This window comes from Aphidius gifuensis, linkage group LG2 (genome assembly GCF_014905175.1).
Source record: "Aphidius gifuensis isolate YNYX2018 linkage group LG2, ASM1490517v1, whole genome shotgun sequence".
NCBI lineage: Eukaryota > Metazoa > Arthropoda > Insecta > Hymenoptera > Braconidae > Aphidius > Aphidius gifuensis.
The window spans coordinates 26,568,274-26,594,082 of NC_057789.1; the positions used below are offsets into that span (position 1 = coordinate 26,568,274).

At 23.6% G+C, this 25,809-nt stretch overlaps 6 protein-coding genes across 8 annotated transcripts; 4 read left to right on the forward strand and 2 right to left on the reverse strand.

Moving 5' to 3' along the window:
* Positions 1-176: 176 nt before the first annotated feature.
* LOC122849908 (testis-specific Y-encoded-like protein 2) lies at positions 177-1,192 on the reverse strand. Its single transcript, XM_044148817.1, has 2 exons — positions 1,022-1,192; positions 177-911 (listed from the first exon to the last, which is right to left on the reverse strand). The coding sequence occupies exon 2, from the start codon at positions 889-891 to the stop codon at positions 205-207; it is 687 nt and encodes a 228-aa protein (XP_044004752.1). The 5' UTR covers positions 892-911; positions 1,022-1,192; the 3' UTR covers positions 177-204.
* A 78-nt stretch (positions 1,193-1,270) lies between these two features.
* On the forward strand, positions 1,271-8,153 carry LOC122849907 (chloride intracellular channel exc-4). The gene is made up of 4 exons (XM_044148816.1): positions 1,271-1,580; positions 7,051-7,356; positions 7,434-7,760; positions 7,841-8,153. Exons 1-4 carry the CDS (start codon positions 1,512-1,514, stop codon positions 7,919-7,921), a joined length of 783 nt encoding a protein of 260 aa, XP_044004751.1. The 5' UTR covers positions 1,271-1,511; the 3' UTR covers positions 7,922-8,153.
* A 1,695-nt stretch (positions 8,154-9,848) lies between these two features.
* LOC122849909 (mitogen-activated protein kinase kinase kinase 7-interacting protein 3 homolog) lies at positions 9,849-16,150 on the forward strand. Of its 3 annotated transcripts, XM_044148821.1 has the most exons (10): positions 9,849-9,959; positions 10,060-10,174; positions 12,831-12,969; positions 13,142-13,955; positions 14,020-14,226; positions 14,689-14,870; positions 14,947-15,040; positions 15,107-15,385; positions 15,809-15,865; positions 15,929-16,150. In XM_044148821.1, the coding sequence occupies exons 3-10, from the start codon at positions 12,862-12,864 to the stop codon at positions 15,952-15,954; spliced, it is 1,767 nt and encodes a 588-aa protein (XP_044004756.1). In that variant the 5' UTR covers positions 9,849-9,959; positions 10,060-10,174; positions 12,831-12,861; the 3' UTR covers positions 15,955-16,150. The 3 variants fall into 3 exon arrangements, with proteins under 3 accessions (XP_044004756.1, XP_044004755.1, XP_044004753.1); XM_044148820.1 differs by lacking the exon at positions 15,929-16,150 and having other exon boundaries at positions 15,809-15,903; XM_044148818.1 differs by lacking the exon at positions 15,929-16,150 and having other exon boundaries at positions 15,107-15,813.
* LOC122849911 (pre-mRNA-splicing factor Syf2) lies at positions 15,875-17,270 on the reverse strand. The gene is made up of 5 exons (XM_044148823.1): positions 17,054-17,270; positions 16,826-16,966; positions 16,468-16,760; positions 16,217-16,395; positions 15,875-15,986 (listed from the first exon to the last, which is right to left on the reverse strand). The coding sequence occupies exons 1-4, from the start codon at positions 17,141-17,143 to the stop codon at positions 16,230-16,232; spliced, it is 690 nt and encodes a 229-aa protein (XP_044004758.1). The 5' UTR covers positions 17,144-17,270; the 3' UTR covers positions 15,875-15,986; positions 16,217-16,229.
* A 109-nt stretch (positions 17,271-17,379) lies between these two features.
* LOC122849910 (putative uncharacterized protein DDB_G0293878) lies at positions 17,380-20,377 on the forward strand. The gene is made up of 2 exons (XM_044148822.1): positions 17,380-18,205; positions 18,342-20,377. Exons 1-2 carry the CDS (start codon positions 18,074-18,076, stop codon positions 19,629-19,631), a joined length of 1,422 nt encoding a protein of 473 aa, XP_044004757.1. The 5' UTR covers positions 17,380-18,073; the 3' UTR covers positions 19,632-20,377.
* Positions 20,378-20,540: 163 nt separating this feature from the next.
* On the forward strand, positions 20,541-25,625 carry LOC122849912 (protein PFC0760c-like). The gene is made up of 3 exons (XM_044148824.1): positions 20,541-20,739; positions 21,091-21,390; positions 21,469-25,625. The coding sequence occupies exons 1-3, from the start codon at positions 20,701-20,703 to the stop codon at positions 25,336-25,338; spliced, it is 4,209 nt and encodes a 1,402-aa protein (XP_044004759.1). The 5' UTR covers positions 20,541-20,700; the 3' UTR covers positions 25,339-25,625.
* The last annotated feature ends 184 nt before the right edge of the window (positions 25,626-25,809 follow it).

Below are 25,809 nucleotides of genomic sequence, written 5' to 3' on the forward strand. Positions count from 1 at the left end.
GTCAAATATCAATGGCGCATGCGTGAAGCAGCAAGTATTCTTGGTTGAAAAAAAAAAAAATATATATCAACCCTTTTATGCGGGTAAAATGAATAAAAATGTTTTTATATTTTTTTCAAAATACTGTATATATATTTTTATGAATATAATATTATTTATTTAGATGTACAAAAAAATCTAATGAATAAAATAAAAAAAAAATTTCTATATTTTACTTTCATCATTGATCATTTCATCAATTAAATTACACATAGGATCTATCATAGGATCTTTTTCCCATAGTTCCTCTGCAGCTGTTAATGGATCACTTGTACTTTCTTTATTTGGTTCATCAAAATTAGGCATAGGTTCCCAAAGTTCATCATCATCATCATCATCATTATGATGATGATCAGTAAGAAATGTAGTACTATCTTCAACACTCTGGCTCACAAGTTTAACAATTGTATCAAATTCATCATTATAATAATAATCAGTTCCTATGATGGTGGCCTCATGATAAGTAATATCATCTTTACCAATATTATCAATATCAAAATTATTAATATCATCATCATCATCAGAATCATCAGAGTCCTTATTACGATATTTAAAATCACAAAATGTTCCACCGAGATAAAATTCATCAGCAAATGTCGTTCCACCTTGGTCTGATGAACTTGTTGATGGACCAGCTTCACTTGATTCACTTGTTGATGGACCAGCTTCACTTGATTCACTTGTTGATGGACCAGCTTGACTTGATCCACTTGTTGATGGACCAGCTTCACTTGAACCACTTGTTGATGGCTTATTAGTAATATCATCATCATCACGTGAACAAATTTTTTTATTACTCGTTTCAATATTTTCATCAAGCTCACGTTTTTTAACTGAATTATCGTCTTCCATATCGTACTGTTATTATTATCCTTAAAATAATAATACTTTTAAATATTGAAAATAATTTTAGCTATTTGATTCTAATTAAAATCACAATTAATTAAAATAAAATATATAAATAATATGAAAAATAACAAACCTTTTATGTCAAAAATAAGCCAGATGAAATTAAAAAATTTTATTTAAAATAAAATATAAAATGAAAGGCTGGGACTAGTTTTGCATAAAAAGTTTTGCTGGTGATGCTGATACGTATACTTTATTACTTTTTGAGTCATAAAAATATGTATGCGCAGCGAAATCCCGGTCTTTTTTTTTTTGTTTTCAAGGTGGGAGAAAAAAATAAAATAATAATGAAAAAAAAAAAATTAAAAAAAAAAAACAATGTGGCTGCATTACCGACAGCAACCAACAGTCGCTGCAGTCACTCGTGAACACTCGTCTCGTGTGTGTGTTTAGAAAATTGATTTTTCATATATTGTTGGTACACACAGTGTCATTGATACAACGACGTTTATTTTTTTTATAATAAATATATAATTAACAAGTTTAAAAATTGATAATTAATTATCAAATATTAATTGTGTTTATTTATTGTCAAATTAATATTTAAATATTAACAAAATATAATGGCGGACGAGGTGCAAGAAAATGGTTCAAGCAATGGTGAAGTTCCTGAAATTGAATTGATAATAAAGGTGAGTGTATTTGTGTATACATGTATTATTTTATCATGACATTATAAAATTTGTGGTGTTAAATCATCAGACAGTTTTTTTTCTTCTCGTAAATTATATTATTTTTAATTATTTGAGTAACAAAGATGGGCGTGGAAACAACGCCAGATGTTTTTTTTTCTAATTTTTTTTTTTTTTTTTTTCTTTTTATTGAACAGCCATCTCGTCTTCTTTTCTTCGTCTTTTATTAAATTTTTTTTTGTTTCTTTCTTCAATGTCTGTGTCTTGCTTGACTTTTTATTTTTTATTTAACTTTTTTTTTTTTTCTTTTTATCATCAACGGTTTCTTTGCTCAGAATTTCCTCAAGCCGCGTTTGCATTCTTGCGACTTGTTATTAATTTAACTCCAAAATTTTTATTGTCAAAATATATTTTTTTTTGTTGATTTATCAACTCAACATGACAGTTGATTGAAAATTAATAATACCATGTCTCTTTGATGCCGGGAAATAATTATTTTTTATTTTTTAAAATTTGCATGCACAAGTGGTGTCAATAACAATCAACAGATCATTTTGTTTTTTTTTTTTTTTGAATAATAATTACAGCTATTACGTTAATGAGAGAAATTAAATAATAACCCAAGTAACAATAAAATAAATATCTGTTATGTTGGTTATTTTTTTTTCCTTTTATCTTGGGTTTTTTTTTTTTTATCAATTTTTTTTTTCAAGACCTGAGGCAATTTTTTGTTGACTCAAAGTTGTGACTAATTTAGAAGTGATTTTGAATAAACATAAAAATATATTTTTTTTTTCTATTTGTTAAATATTAACACGTCAATTTTATTTCATTTATTATTTGTTTTTCTTTAAATTTAGATGATGACGTCTGTTGCTATTATTATGAAATTATTCAACATTTATTTTACAAGCATTAATCTTTTGATGAAAGAAAAAAAAAATAAAATAACCACTCGAGTTATTGCTTATTTATTTTCAATAATAAATAAATTAAATTGTATATAATTTTTAAATAAAAGTATATTTTGTTCATCATCATCTAAAACAATAAAAACAGCTATTATTTTGCAATAAAAAAATAATATATTGTTATAAATTATTTCCGGGAAAGATTCACTCGACTTTATTCAACTTTTAAGATCACTAAAGCCGCATGGCCTTCGTACAAAAAAAATTATTACAAATGAAAAAAAAAAATAATAAATAAAAATGTATGATCCAAGGTAATCATCATACCGATAATAAATAACTAATCAATGAAAAATAAACGTCACGTGTTTACTCGATTTTAAAAGAAAATAAATTACAAAAAAATATAGCTACAATAAATAAAATAAATAAAATTACTCGATAAGGTAAATTGATAGACCAAAGACAAACATTAGAAAAAAATTTCCAGGAAATAAATTTTAGATAATCTATTGACAAAAAAAAAAAAAAGTAAAATAAAAGTTCCATCTCCTTATAACGACATCTAATCATATTAAAAATGAAAGTTTAGAAAAAATAATAAATCTTGTTAAACTGGTTATAATGACAAAAAAAAAATAAACTATTTTATTTATTTTAAATATAAAACAAAAGTTAATAATTATAATTAGAAAATTAATTACTAGATATTTAGCAATATTTAAATATATTTTAATGTGATAATTTTAAAAGCTAATAAAAATCTGATGATTGATTATATAAGTCAAAATGACACACAAAGAATACTCGTTTATAAATTACTCATTGACTAAATTATTCATGAAAAAAAAATAATTATGTTTAGAAAAAAAAAATTATATGAATCAAATAGGTAATGAAATAAAAAAGTTGTTGAATAAAATAGTTTTTGTGCTGGGTCACTGCATATCGGAATTCAGGCTGTAATCCTATGCTAACTGTTTATTTCCATTTGAAATCACCATGTCCTCATTTGACTACATCAACCAGCCAATCATCGTGACAATAATATTATCCATTACTATCCTTTATATCAAAAAATTCAACAGGCAACAATCATACTTTTTTATTTTTCAAAAAAAAACAATAAATTTACATGATTTACTCTTTTTTTTTTTTTTACTTGATAAGAACTTTTAAATTGATAAGATAAATATATTTAGATGATTAATATATTTTTTAACAAAGCTTAAAATTGATAAATAAAATTTATTTTTTAGTTTTTTTAAAATATAAAAAAAAATTGGTTTTGGAATCTAAATGACATTGAACTTTCACCAGTCTATGTTTCCATTTAAATTATGTAGTTTTAATAAAACTGGACCAAGTTGTCTTGCTTTCCCTCAATTGCTATAAAAAAAGAATATAAATGTTTATTTACTTTTATTTTTTATTCTTTAAATAGTCTACATTTGGCTTATCACGTCATCAAAAAACTCGTGAAAATTATTTGGCTTAATGAAGAAGTTAAAATTGTTTGTTTTACCAAAATAAATTCATGTAAATTTATGATATAAATGGTACATCAAAAACCACCTTGAATACAAGATAATTATATTTTTTAAAAAATTAAAATTCAACTGGATAAGGCCAGACACAAAAAGATTTACTGTTGATATTGTTTTAGGTCACCAGGTCATTTTGATTTTGCAATATTGTCTTTCAGCACCACAACTTTTCTTCCTCTTCTTCTTCCTTATTTTTTTATTATTTTAATATTATTTTATATTTACTGATAAAAATTATAAGAAGGGAAAATATCATGTAGTTGTTTAAGTATGTCAAACGGTACACACAAACGCATTTTAATACGTGATCGTGTTTGTGGTCCATGCACGAATGAGGCCTGAAAATTTATCATCATCAAAGACAAACCCACCTAACATTAGCAAATGAATAACATACCGTTAACAATCTAACATAAATTTCAATGATAATTTAAATTTATTTTCTCTTTGTAAAAAAGACATTCAACCATCTGGTATATATTACAAATTTTCAATTCATGATGTATCATCATCATCAGAATTTATTACTAATATATTTTTTAAATCAGCAAATATATTTTGCAATTGAAAATCAAAAAAATAATAATATATTCATAATTGTTTAAACAATTTTATATTTTTAAAATTATAAAATAAATGTCCATCAACTTTTGACCATGATGATGATTAATTGTCTCGATGATGATAATGACTTCTAGACCTCCATCAATACTGATGACTCATTTTATAGCTTGTATCTATTTTTTTATTTTAATTTTATTTGTCAATTTAATCATACAAAGCAATATGACACACGCAAAATTTATTTAAAAAAAAAGAATCTTATTTGCGTGAGAAATTATATGATTAGTTTGATATTATATGCATTTTTTTTTAAGCGTGTCATGTGGGTTTTTAAAATACACACATGATAGCAGTGATTACTGTGATTATTTCAAATTGCATCTAACAATATAGTATTAATTTTCAATTGACACTAGAATGTTTAATAACTTATTTTTAAATTTACACTAGATGATTTACTGTTTTCTATACATGAACTTGCAATTATTAAAAAAAATAAAAATAAATAAACACAGAGAGATAACTTTATATAGATTTAAAAATACTTAATAATTTAAATTATTTTTATTTTATATATTTATTATTAAATTGTATGTGTGTGTCAAACACTCTTGTGAACAACAAAATCTTGTTAGCAAGATGGTTTTGCTGCTCGACCACTTAAATGATTTTTTTTTTTTCCTTTTCCAAAACACGAGAACATGCTTTCATGCAAAAAAATAAAAGTATATTTCATTTAATTTCATTAATTAATTGATTTAAAAAAAAGGAAAAATATTTGAAAGAATTTCTTCTTTTTATATAATTTTTATTGTTTTTAAAAAAAATAATATTATAAATTCAATTGTTAGAATTTCAGTGATATTTGACAAAAAAAAAAAAAAAAAAATCATAGATCATAAGGTGAATCTTTGGTATGGTGAAAATGTCAGGTCATCTTTGTGAGTGTTTTTCATTTTTCTCTCCTTTCTCTTCATCATTACAAAATGTAATGTTTTTTAAATTCAATTTTTTAATATTTTAAATAAATTACTGGCAATATTCTGAATGATTTTAAATTGTATGATAGTTTATTGTGTATTGAAATTAATTTTGATTAAAATCGATGAGAACATTGGTGACTGAGCAATAAATCATTTTATTATTTGTACTTGGGTTATTGAACCCGGTAATAACAGGAGTCATTCTTTTCTCGATTTATCAGAGCCAGACTCATCTCTTGAAAGTACTCAAATTTTTTTTTTTAATATAAAATACGTAGGAACATTGGTTTAATGTTCTTCCTTTCATTGTTGACACAATTAGTTTTATCTTTTTAAATGACGACGACGATAGATTAACTCTTGATTTATTTATTTCTTTTTGTCTTATTTACAAAGTGATATTTAGAAGATGAATTAAATTGATAAATTTTGATGATTATTAACATGATTTAGCTGTCAGTTTAGGTGATATTTTATTATTTTAAATTTCATTTGATTCATGCTAATTTAATTAAGGCATTTTGCCTTAAAACTATCAGGAACTTTGGAGACTTCAACCTGACGTAATCCATCACGTGGAAAAATAATTTTGATACTTTTAGTCAACAGCTTTGTAAAGGAAAAAAAAATATTTAATTTAATTTACTTTGTTGATCGTTATTATACTTTTATCTACAAAAAAAAAAAGTAAAGAAAAATTATTTTGTAATGATAAAAAAAAAAATATATCAACAGTTTTTTCCATTGAAATTTATTGACACACCCATCGACTGTTGATCTGTGTCAAACAATGACGTTGAAAAAAAAAAAAATTCCGCCTTCGTATACACAACAATAGCAATTTATTTTTTTATTTTTTTTTTTAGACATGAAAATTATCTTTGAAAATTTGTATTTAGTTAAAAAAAAATATAATAAAATATCACCTACATCTGACCTTCGAATCGTGAGAAATTATATTTGTAGAATAATTATTTTTAAATATATATATCAATATGAAAAAAAAAAACAAATAAAGGAGTGTCTTCTATCAAGTCACGCAATTAATTATAAAAAAAGTACATAAAATTATCAGTTAGACACGTGATTATTTTTAAAAAATAAAAAATAATTCTGTAAAATTCATTAAAATCATCTGGGTTGATAAAAATAAACATTTTCTTTTCAATAAAATCGATAGAAATATTATTTTATCTTCAAGAACTCTGTGAGTTTCGATTACGTAAAAATTACAATAAAATCTGAGCACAAAGTAAGCAAGATAAATTGCGTCATTGGGAAAAAAATGATCTAGATATTCTAGCACGATTTTTATCTGTATTTTTATTTTTTCTATCCTTTCAATTACTCTTTGTTTGTAGAAACAGCTGTATTATTTTTATAAAAAAAAACAACTAGTTCATCAAAGAAAAATAATTACATGTATTTGTTATTAAATTATTTAATAATTATAATTTTTTTTCAGGCATCAACAATTGATGGAAGACGAAAAGGTGCTTGTTTATTTTGTCAAGAATATTTTATGGATCTTTATTTGCTTGCTGAATTAAAAACAATATCATTAAAAGTAACAACAGTTGATATGCAAAAACCACCACCAGATTTTCGTACAAATTTTCAAGCAACACCACCACCAATACTCATTGACAATGGTGATGCAATATTGGAAAATGAAAAAATTGAACGACATATTATGAAAAATATACCTGGTGGACATAATTTATTTGTTCAAGATAAAGAAGTTGCAACACTTGTTGAAAATCTTTTCAGTGTAAGTATTAAATATTTTCTAATATTAATATTTTATTATTAATAAATATTAAATAATATGCTATTTATATATTTTAGAAATTGAAACTTTTACTTTTGAATGCAAAAGAAAAAGATAAGGATCCAAAATCATCATCATTGATGGCACATTTACGTAAAATTGATGAACATCTTGGACGTAAAGGTACACGTTTTTTAACTGGTGAAACAATGTGTTGTTTTGATTGTGAACTTATGCCACGTTTACAACACATCAGGGTTGCTGGTAAATATTTTGCTGATTTTGAAATACCAGAAACTTTAGTTAATCTATGGAGATACATGCATCACATGTACAGACTTGATGCATTTTTGCAAAGTTGTCCAGCTGATCAGGATATCATTAATCATTATAAATTGCAACAGGTATTTTCATTTTATTTTCTATATTACATTTTATATTTAAATTATAAAATTATATCAATTGTTTTATTGTTTTATTACAGAGCATGAAAATGAAGAAACATGAAGAACTTGAAACACCAACATTTACCACCAGCATCCCAATTGAAGTTAATGATGATTAAATCAAAAATTATTTATCAATGACATGTGATTTTTATAAAAATTCACAAATATGTCTAATTTCTTTTTTTTTTTTTTTTTGTTTTTCTTGCGAGGAAAAAAGAGGAGATATGTACAAGATTACATTATGACCTTCAAATAATTAATTAATCATTTCGTTGAAAAAAAAAAAATACTACAAATGGTTTTAAACCAAAAATTTATTTTCATGATATCTTCCACATTTAATACACACTAAATTTTCTAGAAAAAGTAAATTAAAACAGATTTGTATAAAAGTTTTATAAAAATTTCATACATTTTTCTATAAATCTTTGTATAGAATTTTTCAAAAGATAATAATAATTTAGCTTTTTTACCTCAATTTAAAATACAAAATAAATAATACTATAAAAATGATGGAAAAATCAAAAAATACAATATTTAAAATAAATTTAAAAAGGGCCTAATTGTACGTAAACTTTTGTTGATAAATATTATTTAAAAAATATAAAAATTTCAATTTAAAAATTCAATAATATGGGCACAAGTAGAATCAATTATTTTTTGTTTATTAAATTATTTTTGAGTTAAAATTTAAACAGGCTATTTAAAAAACAAATGAAAATACAACGAAAAAATACTAATATATTTTATGTTCACAAGAATTAAAATATATTTAAAAATTATAATAATTCTACAATTGCTATTTTGTATTATTAATTAAATATATGTTATATTATATATTTTTTTTTTCAGTTTATACTCATAAACAATTGAAAGAAAAAAAAAAAAAAACGAAAAAATAAAATCAAATATATCAGTTTAAATTTAATTATCTTGCTGTTAATTGTTTTCTTTTTAAATTTTGTTTAATTTAATTTTAATTATTTACAGATTAAATAAGGATCTTTGACAAATTGTTGGAATTTAAAAAGACAGACAGCTTAATTTTAAAATAGAAAATTCCCCTTCTTTTAAAATAAAAAGATTTTTTTTTTTTTATTTTCAATTTTGCTTTTTCCATTCATAAATAAGTAGACTAAACTTGTCGTAATCATGTCAGCCATCTTTGACTGCTTTAATTCCAAAAATAACTTATTATTATAAATAAATAAACACCAAATAAAAAAAAAAAAAAAAAAAGCCCCATAAAATATTACAGAAATATAAATAAAATTATTAAATAATTTTTTCATTTATTATTTTTGTTTATTGATGAATCATTTACTTTTTCTAGCTCTGAATATAGTTAAAATTCAATTGATAATTTTTTTTCAAAAAATCTAATCAATTTGATTAAATTAAAACCAAAAAATATAATTAAATTTTAAAATTCAGGCTGTGATTTCACCAAATTTAACCCATATATATAAAGAGGGATTAAAAGATGGACTCCAAAAAAATTACAAAAATAAAAATACTCTTTCACGTGATACATAATAATAAGAAAAAATTCATCTATAGATCTCGTAGCTGCCCTGATAGAAATAATCTCTCCAGATTTTCTCTGCGGATTTTCTACGCAACTGAGACTTCCGGAGAAATATTATTCCGGAGTTTCTTCCGATTTTCTCCGAATTTTTTTGAAAAAAATCTAAAGTATAATGAAAAATGAAAATAGTCCGAGATTACTCCGTTAAATTTCCGAATGTCTTAATTAAGTAGAAATCCGGAGAAAATCTGGAGAGATTTTTTCCACCAATCAATATTACTTCAAATATCAGTCCTAGGCATCCCGTATAATGTTTGAAATTTTTCCGACACGAAAAAATTGATTAATAATTATTTTAAATACTTTAATTTTTTTTCGATAATTATTTCACACGATTTTATAAAAATTAACATTAGAAAAATAAAAAATATATTGATAGCGAAACATTTAAATTACAATATTGCACAATATTGTCTCTAGAGGTCTCTAGTCTTCATGATTTCGCCGCCATCAAAATTGCACAGCTGATCAGTGTTCCCCGATGGACGACGTATGTATTTGTCGTCTTATCGCGCTCCATCACCTTGCAATCTTTTCATCATTAAATAACAATAATAATATAAAAGGTAAAGTAAATAAAATAAACACTATTAAAATGATATTTTAAAAATTAAATATTGTGTATTTAAAGTGATAATTAAAAATATATATTGACTTATTAAATAGGTGATTTATCTACAGTTAACTCCTACGCAATTTTTGTAAGAAAAACTACAAAAAGTATTTTGATTTTGTGATTGTGAAGGTGCTTACATCTGGACGTCTCGATGATCGTCGTCTGGTATGTTTAATAATTTAGTAAAAATATTATAAATAACACTAGATATATTTTTTTATTTTTAAACAAATCATCAAGATGGGAAATATTTTTTTTATTATATAAAAGTTGGCCATATGTCTACGTTTGTTGTTTTTATTTATTTATTTTTTTTTTTCAATTTAAAAATATTGTTTTTCTTATTAAATAAAAATACAAATCTATAGATTTTTAATCTCTAAATTATTATGCCAATGAAAAATAGATATTAGTTGATATTTTTAGATAAAAATAATAATTGTTATTTATTTTTTTTCAACCGGTGTTGAATATTAAAAAAATAATATAACACATAACCTATAATAAAAACATTTTATATTTTTAATAATTATTAATATTGTATTATTTATTATGAATTATTTTGGTTTTTTATTGTGAGTGTTTTTATTATTTATTAATTGATTATTGTTAAAATTTATTGTAGGATTTTTAGAGACTCGTTTAACAGTTGTCATTATTATTTGTTTTGGCCATTTTCTGTTTTATCGATTAGACTATTTCATCACGTGCATATTTATTTACCAATCAAATTCATAAGCTTAAATTGGATTATGTATTACAAAATCATGTCTCCTATTTTTCAATAAATTACCGCGAAAATTAATACCATTTTTTTTTTGCTTTTTTTTTTATTTAAAAAACACAAAAAAGTTATTAATAAAAATTGTAAATATATTTATATTAATATTTCAGAATAATTAAAAATTAAATTTTCAAATACATTTGGAGTGAGTATAATAGAATGAAGAGAAAAAATATAATAATATAAAATATTTTAAAACAAAGATAAAAAAAGAATGAATATGCAAGATTATTTTCATGTTAATGTTTATTTTTGGTTCAACGTTGTAATACTAAAATCTCGAAACGTTTTGTGTCAATTATTTTATTTTATTTTTTTTGATGTGGATAAATATTTGTTGACTAAAAAATTCCTAGACCGTTAATCAATTTTTCATAGTTCAATAATTTTTTAAATTCAATTACATAATACACTAACATTTTGTGGGAAAAAAATTAGTAAAACTTACAAAGTAGATAAAAAATAAAGAATACAATTAAATTTATTATGACACGTGTTAATTGGCAATGTAAATTAATGACATTTTTGCATCATATAAAAGTGTCAGTGTAAGTTTGGCATAATAGATTGGTATTTGTCGAAATATTCGTAGAGTAAAATAACCGTGTAAGACATGTATTAAAGACAAATGAGTGCGAATAAAATACCACATGTCGACAAACAGCTTATGTTTTGTCGGCAATTTTCACTGAGAGAAAATCTATATATTTCATGTATACATTTAAATGAGGAAGAACAAGACAAGTCAAGGATTCAAATGGAATGCAAGTGACTGTGTCAACTCATCTACAATTACCACTGTTTTCATTTTTTTTTTTTCTCTTTTTCTTTTTACACATTTTCATCATCATCATCACTTGTATTCTCTCAGCTACATTTAAAATTCAACATACTATTATAATAATGACACAAATATTTTTAATAATTTCCATTTGAATTTTTAATTATTAATTTATTAATTTCTCTGTCAATAAAAATTATGTTGGATTAATTTTTTCTTTTTTAGTAATACTATGTAGTGCAACAAAGTAAATAATATATGTATTTTTTTTTTTGATTAATATATAATGATGAAAAAGAATTAACTTGTGCCAAAAATCATCATTAGATATATACGAAAAATTCCCCTTAAAAATGGCTGTCATCCAAAATCTACAAAATTCCAGTTTTCTTTTTTAAAAAAAAGAAAAAAAAAAAAAAACTAACACCTCTCTCTTCTTCTCTCATTTTTTTTTTTTTTTTCACTAAATTTTATTTTTCATACTTTTTTTGTCTTGCTCCCAAAAGTCTGTTTTAAATCATTTGGAACGTGTTATTTTAATCCTGGAATTACAGTTGAGACTTGCTCTTAAGTGTGTGGAAAATTCGGTTGAGTAAGTAGGCCTAATGGTGGGTCAGTATTTAAAACTAAAATGTCCAAGATAAATGAGTTATGATGTGTTGCATTATCCTACTATATTTTTGGATAATATTCTTGTATCTCTGAGAGACAAAATAAATAGATTTAAAATTATGAAAATTAAAAAGATAAATAGCTGTACTTGATGTATACAAGCAAAAGATAAAATAAAAAAAAAAAACAAATAATTATCAAGACAAAAAGAAATAAACACACATGGTACTGACTAATTATGTAGCACTCTTACGTTGCACAGGTGTCTGAATCAAGCGCATCAAAATCTTTGCCAAAATTCATACATATACACACATTAAGAAAAAATTTATTTTATATACCAATTGCCACATATAATTAAATTATTTATATGCAGCATAATATATATATTGTGACTTGAATATATATGGGTCAATTTGATGCAATAAATTCTTTACAATTATTATTATTTTTATTTTTTTGCTAAAACTATATCTATTAGTTGGATCTTGGATGAATTTGATTGAGATAATTATTGTGAGATTTTAATGTGGTGCCACAACTAAATATCCTCCAAAATATATTGAACACAAATTTACTTTGATTAATTAATTATAATAAAATTATATTCTGTAAGTCATTTTATGATATATATATTAATTTAGGTAGCGTCCACCAGGATAATGGGGTCCTACGATGGGAGAGTGCCACTGCTCTAACATCGCCATCATGCAGCTATTTCATGAGCTGAAACAACAATTTCCTGCTCTACCAGATCACGTTGTGGCACAGTGCATTGCCCAGGTATACAATGACATGTCAAGAAATTATTTTATTTATTTTTATTTTAATATTTTAATCCCAATAACAATCTCACAAATTCATCTAGTTTCTTGTTATTTAATTTTGTATTTTTATACGTTTATTATTTTTTATTAGCATATTAAATAAAATTTTATTTAATAATATGTTGCAGAATAGTTATGACCGTGAGATATGTACAAAAAGTCTCCAAGAAACTCAACAAACACGTCCATCACCTGGGGCATTTCCACCACCAGCACCATCACAACAACGTCGTGATAATTCTGTACCATTAATTATTAATAATCATAAAAAATATCAACAATTACGTGCAAATAGACCAGTATCACTTGATATTGATCCAGCACATGAAAATTTATCGAAAAATCGTTCACGAATACAACCACCACCATCACCGCCACCACCACTATCAGCATTAAATTCAACTAATTTAAAACCTGCACCATTTTCTGCTCCTCCAACTGTTACAGTTGGAAATTTTTTTGATGATTTACATCAATCAACACCAATTAAAAAATTAAATAATAATGACTGCTTAAAATTACCAATTGATGAAAAATTAAATGAAAAATGTGATAATATTAAATTTGATAAAACATCAGGATTTGAAGTTAATGTTAATGTTGCTTGTAGTCCATCAGCTGGTCATATTGATAAAAAATCAATTGATACAAATAAACAAACAAACAATGATTCAAATACAAGAAGTTATACATCAGTTAGTTTAACACTTAGACCACCATCATCTGATCCACAAGCACCAATTGATATAAGATCAAAAGGTTCAAGTTTAACATACTCAAGTTCATCATTAGATCCTCGAGGTTTTCAGAGTCGATTACAAATAAGTATTAGTCCAGCAAATGTTGGTAGTGTTGCTTCAACAAGAATAAGACCAACAAACAATAGCATGAGACCAAATTCATTGATTCCTGTTATTCAGGAAGCTATTCAAAGACCAACAGGTATTTATTTTTTGATATTTTAAATAGTAATACATTATTTTAATTATTGTAAATTTTAATCAAGGACTTCCAACTGGTAATTTGAGCCAATTGTCAAGACCAACAATGACAATGTCTGCCCCAACGACACCTTCAGCACCAACGAATAATAATTCAACAAATAGCTTGCCAACGACACCCTCACTTTTTCAATCAATATTGTCATCAGATACAAAATGGGAACATCAAGAAACTAAAGAAAATAATCCAAATCAATCTCCTTTGAATAAAGGTATTTAATTTTTAATTTTTATTTTTTTTAATATTTAAATTTTAATATTCATTCTCAGCTAAATATTCATTTTTATTATACAAGATAAATAAATGTGGTATTTACAAATTCCTGACCCATGCTGTTTCAAAGTCTATTGATAGATATTTTAGTTTTTTATTTTATCTATACCACCTGATGTTTTAAAAATTGTTTTTTTATTTTTATCATTCACTGACATCTATTGTGTTTTTCATATTTAATTTTAAATATTTTTTAAATGTATTTGTAAGTTAATTGGAGGAATTTATTTATCACTTTTGTTATCAACATTTGTCGGTTTATCACGTAGCTTTTTTTAATGTCCAAACGAATTTTGGGATATTAGTTTTGAGCCACGTAGAATAATAAAAAGTAAAAGAAAATTATATATTAATAAATTAAGACTATGTATTTATTTATTTTTATTAATATTTTTAACAGTGTCAGAACAACAGAGAGAACTTGTTTTCCAACAACTTATCAGAAAAGACAAACTGGCAAAAGAACTCAAAGCCGAGAAAGTGAGACTTGAAACAATGAAAAAAGAATTACAATCATTGAGTGAAGCTATGAAAAGAGAACAACGACTGAGAGATCCTCTTGATCGTTCAATTTCACCAGAGGTAAAAAATTAATTAATTTTATATACTTATAATAATAATAATAATAATAATAAAGAAAATAAAAACAATTTTTCAGACGTTTAAGAGAAAAATTGAAAGTGATATTTATCAACTTCAAGAAGAGTGTAAAATATTAACTGCCAAAGTTGACAAAACGACAGATCCAAGAGGTAAAATATAAAATTATTGAAAAAAAAAAAATTAAAAAAAATCATAATTATATTGTTTAATTGCAGTACCACTTGGTGAAACAAATGAGGAATTTTATCAAGGAATATATACTGGTCAAACATTAAATTTTACAAATTTTATAACATCATCAGTAGCACCACCACCACCAGCACCATCATTGCCCAGTGTTCCACCAGTCTGGCAAATACCAACACAAAATCAAGACAATGATAATAATCGTGATGGACCCTCGTGGGTTTGTCGTATGTGTACCTTTAATAATCATCCATTAATGGACAGTTGTGAGCAATGTGATATGCTCAGATTTTCGGATCATGATACAGGTACAAAGCCTGAATCAAATCCAATACCTGTTGATGATAATCAGCCTTCAATGTCCTTTCAACCTGATCATTTTAATCAACCAAGCTCACGAGTTTAATTTACAAGAATAATAAACAATTTTTTTTATTATTATTAACTATGCATGAAGCTACTATTTTTTAATTTTTTTTGTGTGGTTTTTAGCTTATAAGTCCGTCCGAAATATTTTGTGATAGTCTTTTTTTTTTTTTTTTACTGTTATTAATTTTTTTTCTATAGTTAATTAAAAATAATCAACTAAGTTTTTTATTTAAAATAAATAATTGAGTGTGCAAATAATAATAAAAAGAAATTATTAAATTTAATTTGATAATGAATATTTTATTTGTTTATATAATTTTAGTATTATTAATAATAAATGAAAAATGTAAAATAAATTTTAGGAGAGACCCAAGATATTCACATACGAGTTACTCATCATCACAACTTTCCACAAAGAAGTAAGATTTATTTGATATTATTTAATAAAATAGTTTAAATTATAACTATTATTATTATTTTAGGTACTGTACACAGTTGGGTTGTTTGAAGTTTATCAACATGCCAATGAAAACCTAAATTCTGTAAATAATAAACAAAAAAAAATATATATATTTAAATTATTTATATTTTTAATTAATTTATTTTTCTTTAAATTATATAGATAATTGCATTCAATTAATAAAAATATTGTTTTTAGATATTTAATTGTTAAAATAAAAAATCAAATATGAAAAACAAAAAAAGTTTTTAATTTAATTTAACTAAAAGATCAATAAAATAATAAAATAAATTTTGAGCTTTCAATTTACCTTTGAGGAAATTTTAAATAGCTGTTCCTCTTTCCAAATTGAGTTTTGTTTCTCTCGTATGTTCTCCATAAAATCTTTCAAGCTTGCTGTTAAATTTAGCATTTCTTTCATTGATGTAATCAATATCAGCATCGTCATTGTGAGTTCTCCTTCTGCTGTATTTTTCACGTCTTGCAACTCTGTTGATAAATAATTTAGTTAGTTAAACAGCAATATTAATATTAATATTTTTTAAATAAATAATAACATACTGTTTTTCAAGATCATCAACCATTCTATCAATAGCATCTTTTTTATCTGGATTTAAACCATGAAGTATTGTATTTTTATCACCATAAAAAGCTGGACCAAGTTTTGCTTTTTCTTCTTCATATTTTTCCATGTCTGGTTTTATACCTCTCACTAATCTAGTGTATTGTCTTATTGTTGCTTGTTCATAATCAGCAAAACCAGTATCTGGATTTTTTTTATTTTTTTTACGTGCAATACGTTCAGCTTCAGTTGCATCAAGATTTAACAACTGTTGTCTTTCATAATTTAAACCCTTAAATAAATTACAACATTAAATTATATATCTGATTTATATTTATTTATATTAATAATACTCACTTTTTCTTCTGCTTCTTTTCTTGCAGCTTCATCTTTCATAATCCATTCAGCTTGTCGTTTTCTTGACTCCCAATTTGTTGGTAAGTTTTTTCTTTTATCCTCTTCAAGAACTTCTAGGTGATTTTGTGCTCTAGCTTCATTCTAAAATTTTCATTTAATTTATAAGTAAACAAATAAATATTGTTGTAATTGTTGATAAATATATATTTTTTTTTAATAATAAATTACCCTTTTTGCATGTAAATCACGAAGCTTAAGAATTCTTTCAACTGTTTTCTGAGAAGCTGTTTTTTCAACAGACCCTGATGCTTCTGACATTTTTATTATATTAAATTAATTATTGTTTTATATTAAAAATTAACAACAAAATGTTTTTTATTTACGTATTTTCTACGTTTTTATTTATTTACTTGTGACAGCTGTAGACAGCTGTGATTGTGTGTCTCAAAATGGCCGACAACAATTCACTAACGCCCTCTTTCAAATAAAAAAATAAAAGAGAAAGTAAAAAAAAAAAATGGCAGAAAAAAATAATAATAAAATAAAAAAAAAAAAATATCTATTCAGCCATTTTTATTTTTATCCCATTTATTTCCCGCAAATTTTAGCAATATAATTTTCTCTCAATTATCGTAAAACAATTTACTTTCCAAGTAATGTATAAATATTTTTTGGCATTTTTTCTAAATTATAACTGTAATCAATCACGAGTGTTACTGACCATTTTATTGGATAACTTGGATTCATCAATGACCTTGTAAACATAGAGTCATTTTGTTGTTGAGGCATATTTTTTTTTTTTTATTTTCTAGTTCCATCTTTTTCGTGCGTCGTTGATTCGTGCGTGAATTAAGAAAAAGAAAGTAAAATTTAATCGTGTAAACGCAACAGGCGGCTGTTGTTTATTGTGGGAGAAATAATTTCAGTATCTTTTATCTTGTAAGATGACGGAAATGTACGCTTGTGGACCATCAAAAATAATCTTCCTAAAATTTCCATAAAAAACAATACACAAAACTATGTAAACACAAAAACATTGAGAAATTTTAGGCTATCTTGAAAACGCCATCCACGTTTTGTCTATTTTTAACTTAATTATAATAAAATTAAATTAATGTTATTTAATATTATTATTATTATTAAATGATAAATAATATAATAAATTTTGTTAAAAAAAATTTATGACGCCAAAAATATTTGTTAAAATTTCTTTGTTGTTGTGATTTTCTTTTTTTTTTTGTGGGAAAAATGGAAGATAATTTACAAACAAATTCTGTTTGTCGTTTGTGTGGGATACAGACAATTGATACAACTGTTGTTAATTTATTTGATACAGATCAAAGATATCTTCATCAAATCCACACAATTTTTCCAATTTACGTAAGAATATTTTAATTATTTTCAACAAAAAAAGATTGCTTCTGATAAGAGTCAAGTGTTATCTCTTTATTTCAATTTTTTTTTGTCATTTATTGAGTAGCTAAAAATTAAATAAATAAATTTTTATTTTCACCAGGTACATGCTTGTGAACCTCTGCCAAAAACAATGTGTCACATTTGTTGTCAACGACTTGATTCAACTTACAAATTTTACACAGCAGTTTTACAGACAGACAATAATTTCAAGGAGAAATTAATTTGGATGAAAAAGAGTAAAACACCATTTAAAAAAAATGGTATTACAATGGTCACACTTGACAATAATAATATTAAAACAGAAGTTGAAGAACGTATTGATGAAACTGATAATATTGTTATGAACAATAAAAGTATATCACCAACAAATTCACTTGAATCCGTAATTGAATTAGAAAATAGTAGTTCATCAAATTCAATTGAAACAATAATTTTAACAGATTCAAGTGAATCAGTATCATCAAATTGTGATGATGAAATTATCATTGAAAATCCCAACAACCCTTCAACTATTAAAAGCCAATTAATAAATTCACAAAATTCCCAAAATGATAAAGAAATAATATCATTATTTAAACTTAAAAATAAATTAGAAGAATTCAATAATAATAATAATAATTCAGATAATATATTTAACAATAGTAATAATAAAAAATTACAAATTGATACTATTAAAAAAAATTTATTTTTATCACCATCAACAAAATGTGAAAAAAAAAAAACAATAAGAACACGTGATATTGAAAATGAAATTCATGATCGTCAAGTACAGTCAAATTTTATATTAGAAATACCAAATACAATTGATAATAAAAATTCACATTTAAAAAAAAAATTATCACCAATATTACATTTAAAAAATTCAATTAATTTATTTGAAAATAGATCACCCCTACGTAGACCACGTAATTTGTTAGATAAAAAAAAATATAAATCTAAAATTGATAAAAATAGTCATATTAAAAATATAATAAGTATGTTAAAAAATGATAAAAAATTACAAAAACATGCTGAAGTTAAAATTGATAAATTAAATATTAAAAAACTTGATGATAATTTAAAGAAGTCATTAATTAATTCAACAGTTGATGTTAAAAATTGTATTAAAATTGAAAAATATGATGATAAAAGTTCAAATTATTCATTGAGAATAACAAAAAATGGTTCAATACAAAAACCAATGACTAAAATTGTTCAAAAAAAATATAAATTACGTGCTAATAATGAGGATAAAAAAGAATTGAGGTCAGGAAAGTTACTTGTCATTAAGAGTGATGATAAATGTTTAAATTTAAAAACAAAACATAATTACATTTGTAAATTGTGCTGCGAAAAATTTAGTAGTAGAGAAATTCTTAGACTTCATCCATGCTACTGTGAGACACGATAAATATTATTAACTTGATATTAATTTCATGATAAGATAATGATAATATAATACTCTTAGATATTTTATTTTCATCAACATTCTATATTTAATAGCAATAATTATCATTATCACTTTTTAGCAACAAACGATAATCAATTAGTTTTTTTTTTTTTCTTTTCACTTAACGAAAATATTAGATTATATTTAAAAATTTAATCATTTTATGATATGCGAGCAAATTGCTGGTTAAATTTGATCCATTTTTTCTTTTGTTTTTTTTTAGTTAAAACAATAATCACAAGGTAAATTGTTTTAACATGATTTACAAAAGAAAAAAGAGAAAGAAATATACAATTATTTGAATATTTATTTACACTTTATGATTTTTTAAAATTATAATATGTTTTTCATAATTTTAACGTTTGTTTTTTGAATAATATATTTATAAATTACTTAAAAAAGAATATACCATTGGATAACAAAAACGTTAAAAAAAGAGAATGTATATTTACATTATAGTTTATAGTTTAAGTTGCTAGAAAAAATAATAAAAAAAAAAAATTTTAGATAAATAATTATATTTAATTAATAATTAAGTATATAGCTTGTTGAATATTTAATTAATTAAAAATTTTATATTTATTTAAATATAACTAATGTATAAAAATAAACTTCATCTAATTCAAACTTGTATGATTTTTGTTGTTTATATTTATTTTATTTTTGATTTTATAAAAATAAAAATTAGTTTAAACAAAATAAAAAATTTTGTAAAAGTTTTTAATAATTTTAATTTTATTTAATAATTTTTTTTAATAATATTAATTTTATTAATTATTATAATTATTATTCAGGTTTCAGCGACTGAATTCTTAAAGGCAAGTTTACAAATATTTATGTCGCTGTATTATTTTTTTTTTCTCTGTCTTCAATGGCGCTCTCTCTTTGCCTCTCCCCAATGGACAGTCATTTTTTTTTTAATAAACACTTGAAAACAACAAACAAACAATACAATGTCTAGTAACGCCAAAATGACCGGATTAAATATAATTGTTTTGTTTATTAATTAGAAAGTTCATTCAGCGTTAAAATGACTGAAGGAATACAAGAACTTGATCAAGACGAAAGTGTAAGTAATAACTTGAATAATTATTTTATCTGATTTCTTTAAATAATTCTTTAAAACATCATTATAAACTTTAACAATCATTGTTGATATTTTAAATATTTAAATAATCATTTAATTAACAATAAGTACTTTCTTTCTGTTTTTTTGTTGATGGAAATCCCTTTTTTTTTTGTTTGTCTCAGTCAATGTACTATATTGTGTTGAACTGTAGATTTGATTGATTTTTTCTTTTTTTCTTTTTTTTTTGCATTAAATTTATTATCTCTTGGCTTTTTGAGGCGTGGATGTTTTTTATTGCCATCATTGGATTATAAAGTTCTATAAATATTAATTTTTCTTAATTTCATTTAGCTTGAGATTGCTGAAGAGGACAGTATCAACACATCATTGAGTATCAGCATTAGTGATGAATGCACAAATAAATCTATAAAATCATCAAGAAATTTAGATCAACTGGATATTAATCAGACACCATTGACACATCATGATCATCATCAACATGAATCAAAATTAATCCAAGAAAATGAATGTTTAAAATATCCAGACACTCGTCTTGGTTGTAAAAAATCAGATGTTATGTCTATGGCATCACCAGACATTCCATCATCAATGAAAGAATTTCTTGCTAAAGAAAAACTCTGCCAGACAAATGTAAGTGTTTTCGTGTTATCTTTACAAATTGCAGATAAAAAGAATAGTTGTATAATTTTTTTTTTTCATTATTAACAGGGATTACCAAAGAGTGAAGTGGAAAACAAGGACAAAGATGATACACTTTGTGATTTATTTGCTTCATCAGCATTTAGCAAATATCACTCAGATCTTGAGAATGCAACTGATGAAGATTTTGGTAGTATTTTAGAAGAAATGAGTAAAATTGCTGAAGAATTAAGTCCAAATTCAGCACCAGATCGTACAAAATCTGGTAATTCAACAAAAAATCAAACAGAAGAAGAAAAATCAGTTGAAGAACTTCTTGAAGAAGCTGAAAAATTAGTTCGTAAAAATATTTGTTTATCAAAAAATTCATCTGGTACTGATACTGTTATACAATTATTTGATAAAACAAATAATAATCGTGTTAAAATGTTAGAAGATGATATATTTAATATAATTGAACATGGTGTTGATAAAAAAATCCATAAAAAATATATTAAAAGTCCAAAAGTTGATAAAAAAAATACAGATAGTCCTGACTTTCATATTTTATTTGAAAATTTAAAGCTACCATTATCATTAGAAAATCAAAAGAAAAAATTTGATGATAATAAAATTGAAGTATCAAGTAGTTCAGATTTAGATGATCCAATTGAGCGACATTCAGTGTCTGATGATAAAAATAAATTAGATAAACAACATGATGATAATGAAAATTTACAAAAAGAATTAACTGATGCTGATAAAGATTTTTTTGATAGTTTATTACGTCGTTCACGTGAAAAAATTGAAGGTGGATTAACAGATAGTCCAAGTTTTGATCAAGAAGACTTTTCACATTTTATTAAAATACTTGAACGACAAACAGATACAAATAGTAATAATAATACTAATAATCCATGTGAAGCTAATGATGATAATTTAAAGAATGAATATCCAGAAAAAGAAATAACTCAAATATTAGAAAATGAAGCTAAAAAAATTAATAAAGCTAAAAATAAACATGAATTTAATGATTCTGATTCAAGCAATGATTATTCTGTTAAAATAAAAACAACAATAACGAATGACACAAATAAATATGTCAATAAAAATAAAGGTGAAATAATAAAAGTATCAAATTCACAAAATGATTTGTATAATGTTGGTTTAACACCACGTCTTGAATTATTTGCCGATGAAATACCAAAATTAATTGCTGAAAAAGCATCAACAGATAAACAACAAATTACAGATCTACAAAATGATGATAAAAATAAAATATTAAATCATGATGATAAAGAAATAACAACTGTATTTTCATTGAGTTTAAATGATGATAAAAATAACAATCGAAAGTCTTCAATTCAAGATGATAAAAAATTGATTAAAAAAACTAAAACACTTGGACCATCAAAGAGTTATGATCAACTTCCAAAACCAAGTACTTCTTTTAGATCTTCACTTGATGATATTAGACCTACAAAATCAGCTGATGTTGGTAAAAGAATTAATTTATATTCAAAAAATCCAATACAAAAATCTCAATTGTTAACGAAAAATTTATCATCATATGGATCAAAAGTAAAATTTTCAATAAAACCAACATTACAAAAGCCAACAGTGTTAAATAAAAATTCACAACGTAATAAAAATCCAGAAACAATTGTTAAACAATCATTGGCTAATGTTGAAACAAGAAAAAATTATACAAAACAAGATTTCGAAATAATGTATCAAGAAGAAAAGCATAAAAATGCATTATTAAAAAATCAAATTGAATCAGAAGCAAAATTGTATAAACAACAAATACAAAGTATGAGAAATTCATTTGAAGAAGAATTATTTGCATTAAAAAAACAAACAATAATACAAAAATCTAAAATTGATGAATTATCATTAAATTTAAATGATAATAATTCAAATAAAAATCAAATAGCTGAAATAAATAATTCAGATAATAAAATAATGTTATTTGAAAAAGAACTTGAAAGACAAGAAAATGTTATTTTAACATATGAAAATGAGAATAAAAAGCTACTAATTGAAACAAAAAGACTTAATGAAGAATTAAAAATACAAGAGTTGAAACAATTAAATAAAAATAAGCCAATAATTGTTGATGACAGTGTTAATGATGATAAAATAAAAATATTAACAGATCAAATAAAAGATTTAAAAGAAGAAATTTTAAAATTAAATATTGAAATAACTGATTTACGAGCTAAAAATTCTGATTTGATAATGAACAATGATGATTTGAGTCAACAAATAAGTTTATCACAAGAAGAATTGTCAATGTTTAAACAACAATTAACAACAAAAGATAAATTTATAACTGAAAGATTAAAATCAATGAGTATACATGAAATGGAAACACGACGTAAAATGGAAGAATTAAAAATTGAATTAACAAGTAAAACTGAAAAGCTAAAATTAACAAAATGTGAATTTGATAAATTTCAAAATGCCATAATACCACTTGAAAATGAATTAATTGATTTACGTACAAAAGAAAAAAGTTATATTGAAAAATTATCAATATCAAAAAGTCATGTTGAACGTGAAAAAGTATTAACACAAAAATTAAAAGATCAAGTTATTCTTGATAATAAAAAAATACTTGATTTAAATCGTCAAGTTCGTGAAATGGAAAGAATATTAAAACGTAAAAATCCAGATTCAGTATCAGCTCTAATATTAACAGCAAAATCAGATAATGAAAAGTTAAATTTAGAAAAAGTTAAACTACTTGAAGATAGAATAGCAACACTGGAAAATGAAAATAAAGCAAATGAATTTACAAATCAAGAAAAATTAACAGAGTTACAAGCAAAATTTAATGAAATGAAAAATAAATATTCAGCTCAAGTTTATGAGCTTGAGGATAAATTAAATAAATCATGTATTAAAGATGTCAAAGTTAAACTTGACATGTCAACTCAAACAATTGAAAAAAATATGGAAAATAAATCAGTTGATGCTAGACGTGATGATAAAATTGACAACAAAGATGATAAAAAAGAATCCAAAAATATAAAAGCTATAAATTTAAAATCACAAAATCATAAAGAAGATACACATCTTGTTGCAACAATACGAGGATTACAATTAGAATTAACAAATAAAGATAAAACATTATTAAAATTAACAAAAGAAATACAAGAATTACAAAAAACAAATCGTCGTTTACAAAAAGAACGTGAAAAATTATTACATGATCGTCGTAATAATGAAAAATCACGTACAATAATTAGTCACAATAAAATCCATGAAACAAATGATCATAATTCAAATATTTATAATGGACAAAATAAATTAACAAATTCAAATCAAAAGCTATATGATCCACTTGAATATTCAGAAAATAATAATACAGCTAGTATTGAAAAATTAAAATTAGAAAATGACAATTTAAAAATTGAAATAAACAAAATAAATAAAGATTTTGATGCATTAAAAAATCGTAGATTACATGATTTAAATATTCTTCAAGAAGAACATGAACGTGAAATTGATAATATTGTCAAAGAATACAGTGATAAATTATTTGATTCAAATATAATTAAATTACAAGGACAAATAAATACCCAAGCATCAATAATATCACATTTAAAAGGACAAATTGAAAAGCTACGTGATTATAAAGAACAAGTTGTTGTGCTAAAAGTTGAAAGAGAACATTTGGAAAATAAAATTAAAATTCTAAGTGAAAAAAATAAATATTTAACGACACCTGAAACACAACAATTACAATATTTACAAGATAAAATATTAATATTACAACAACGTCATGAAAATCGTGAAAAAACATTGCAAAATTTAATACGTGATTTGTTGAGAAATAAAAAACAATGCAATGATTGTAAAGATGACAATGATAAAAATAAAAAATTGTGTTATTTTCGTCAAGAGCTAGATAATATTTTAGTCATGTTACAAGGAATATCAAGTGTCCATTGATATTTGACTTGTCAATAATTTATTCATAATATTTATTGTGATAATTTTTAAAAATTTTTTAATAATAATGTCTTAAAATATATCATTATGTTTTTATCGAAAAAAAATAATAGAATAATGTCTGATGGAAAAAAAAAATAGCCAAATAATGCGTTTTACTCTATTTTTTTTTTTTGAAAAATTATTTGGACGTCCAATTGATCCATCCTAAAATATTGAGGGATATAAAAAATATAAAAATAAATAATTCTTTATGTAAAATTAATTTAACGATTTATTGGAATCATTGCCAAAGATTACAAGTTAAAATAATGATTCAAAAGTTTTTTTTCTGTTGATGAAAAACTTAAATAATTTATTAAATTAAATAATTGCCATTTTACAAAAAGAAATAAAAACATAATATAAAAAAAAAATAACCGGCCAAATGAAAAATTCTTCCAACTTTTCAGTTGTATAAATTTACGTTAA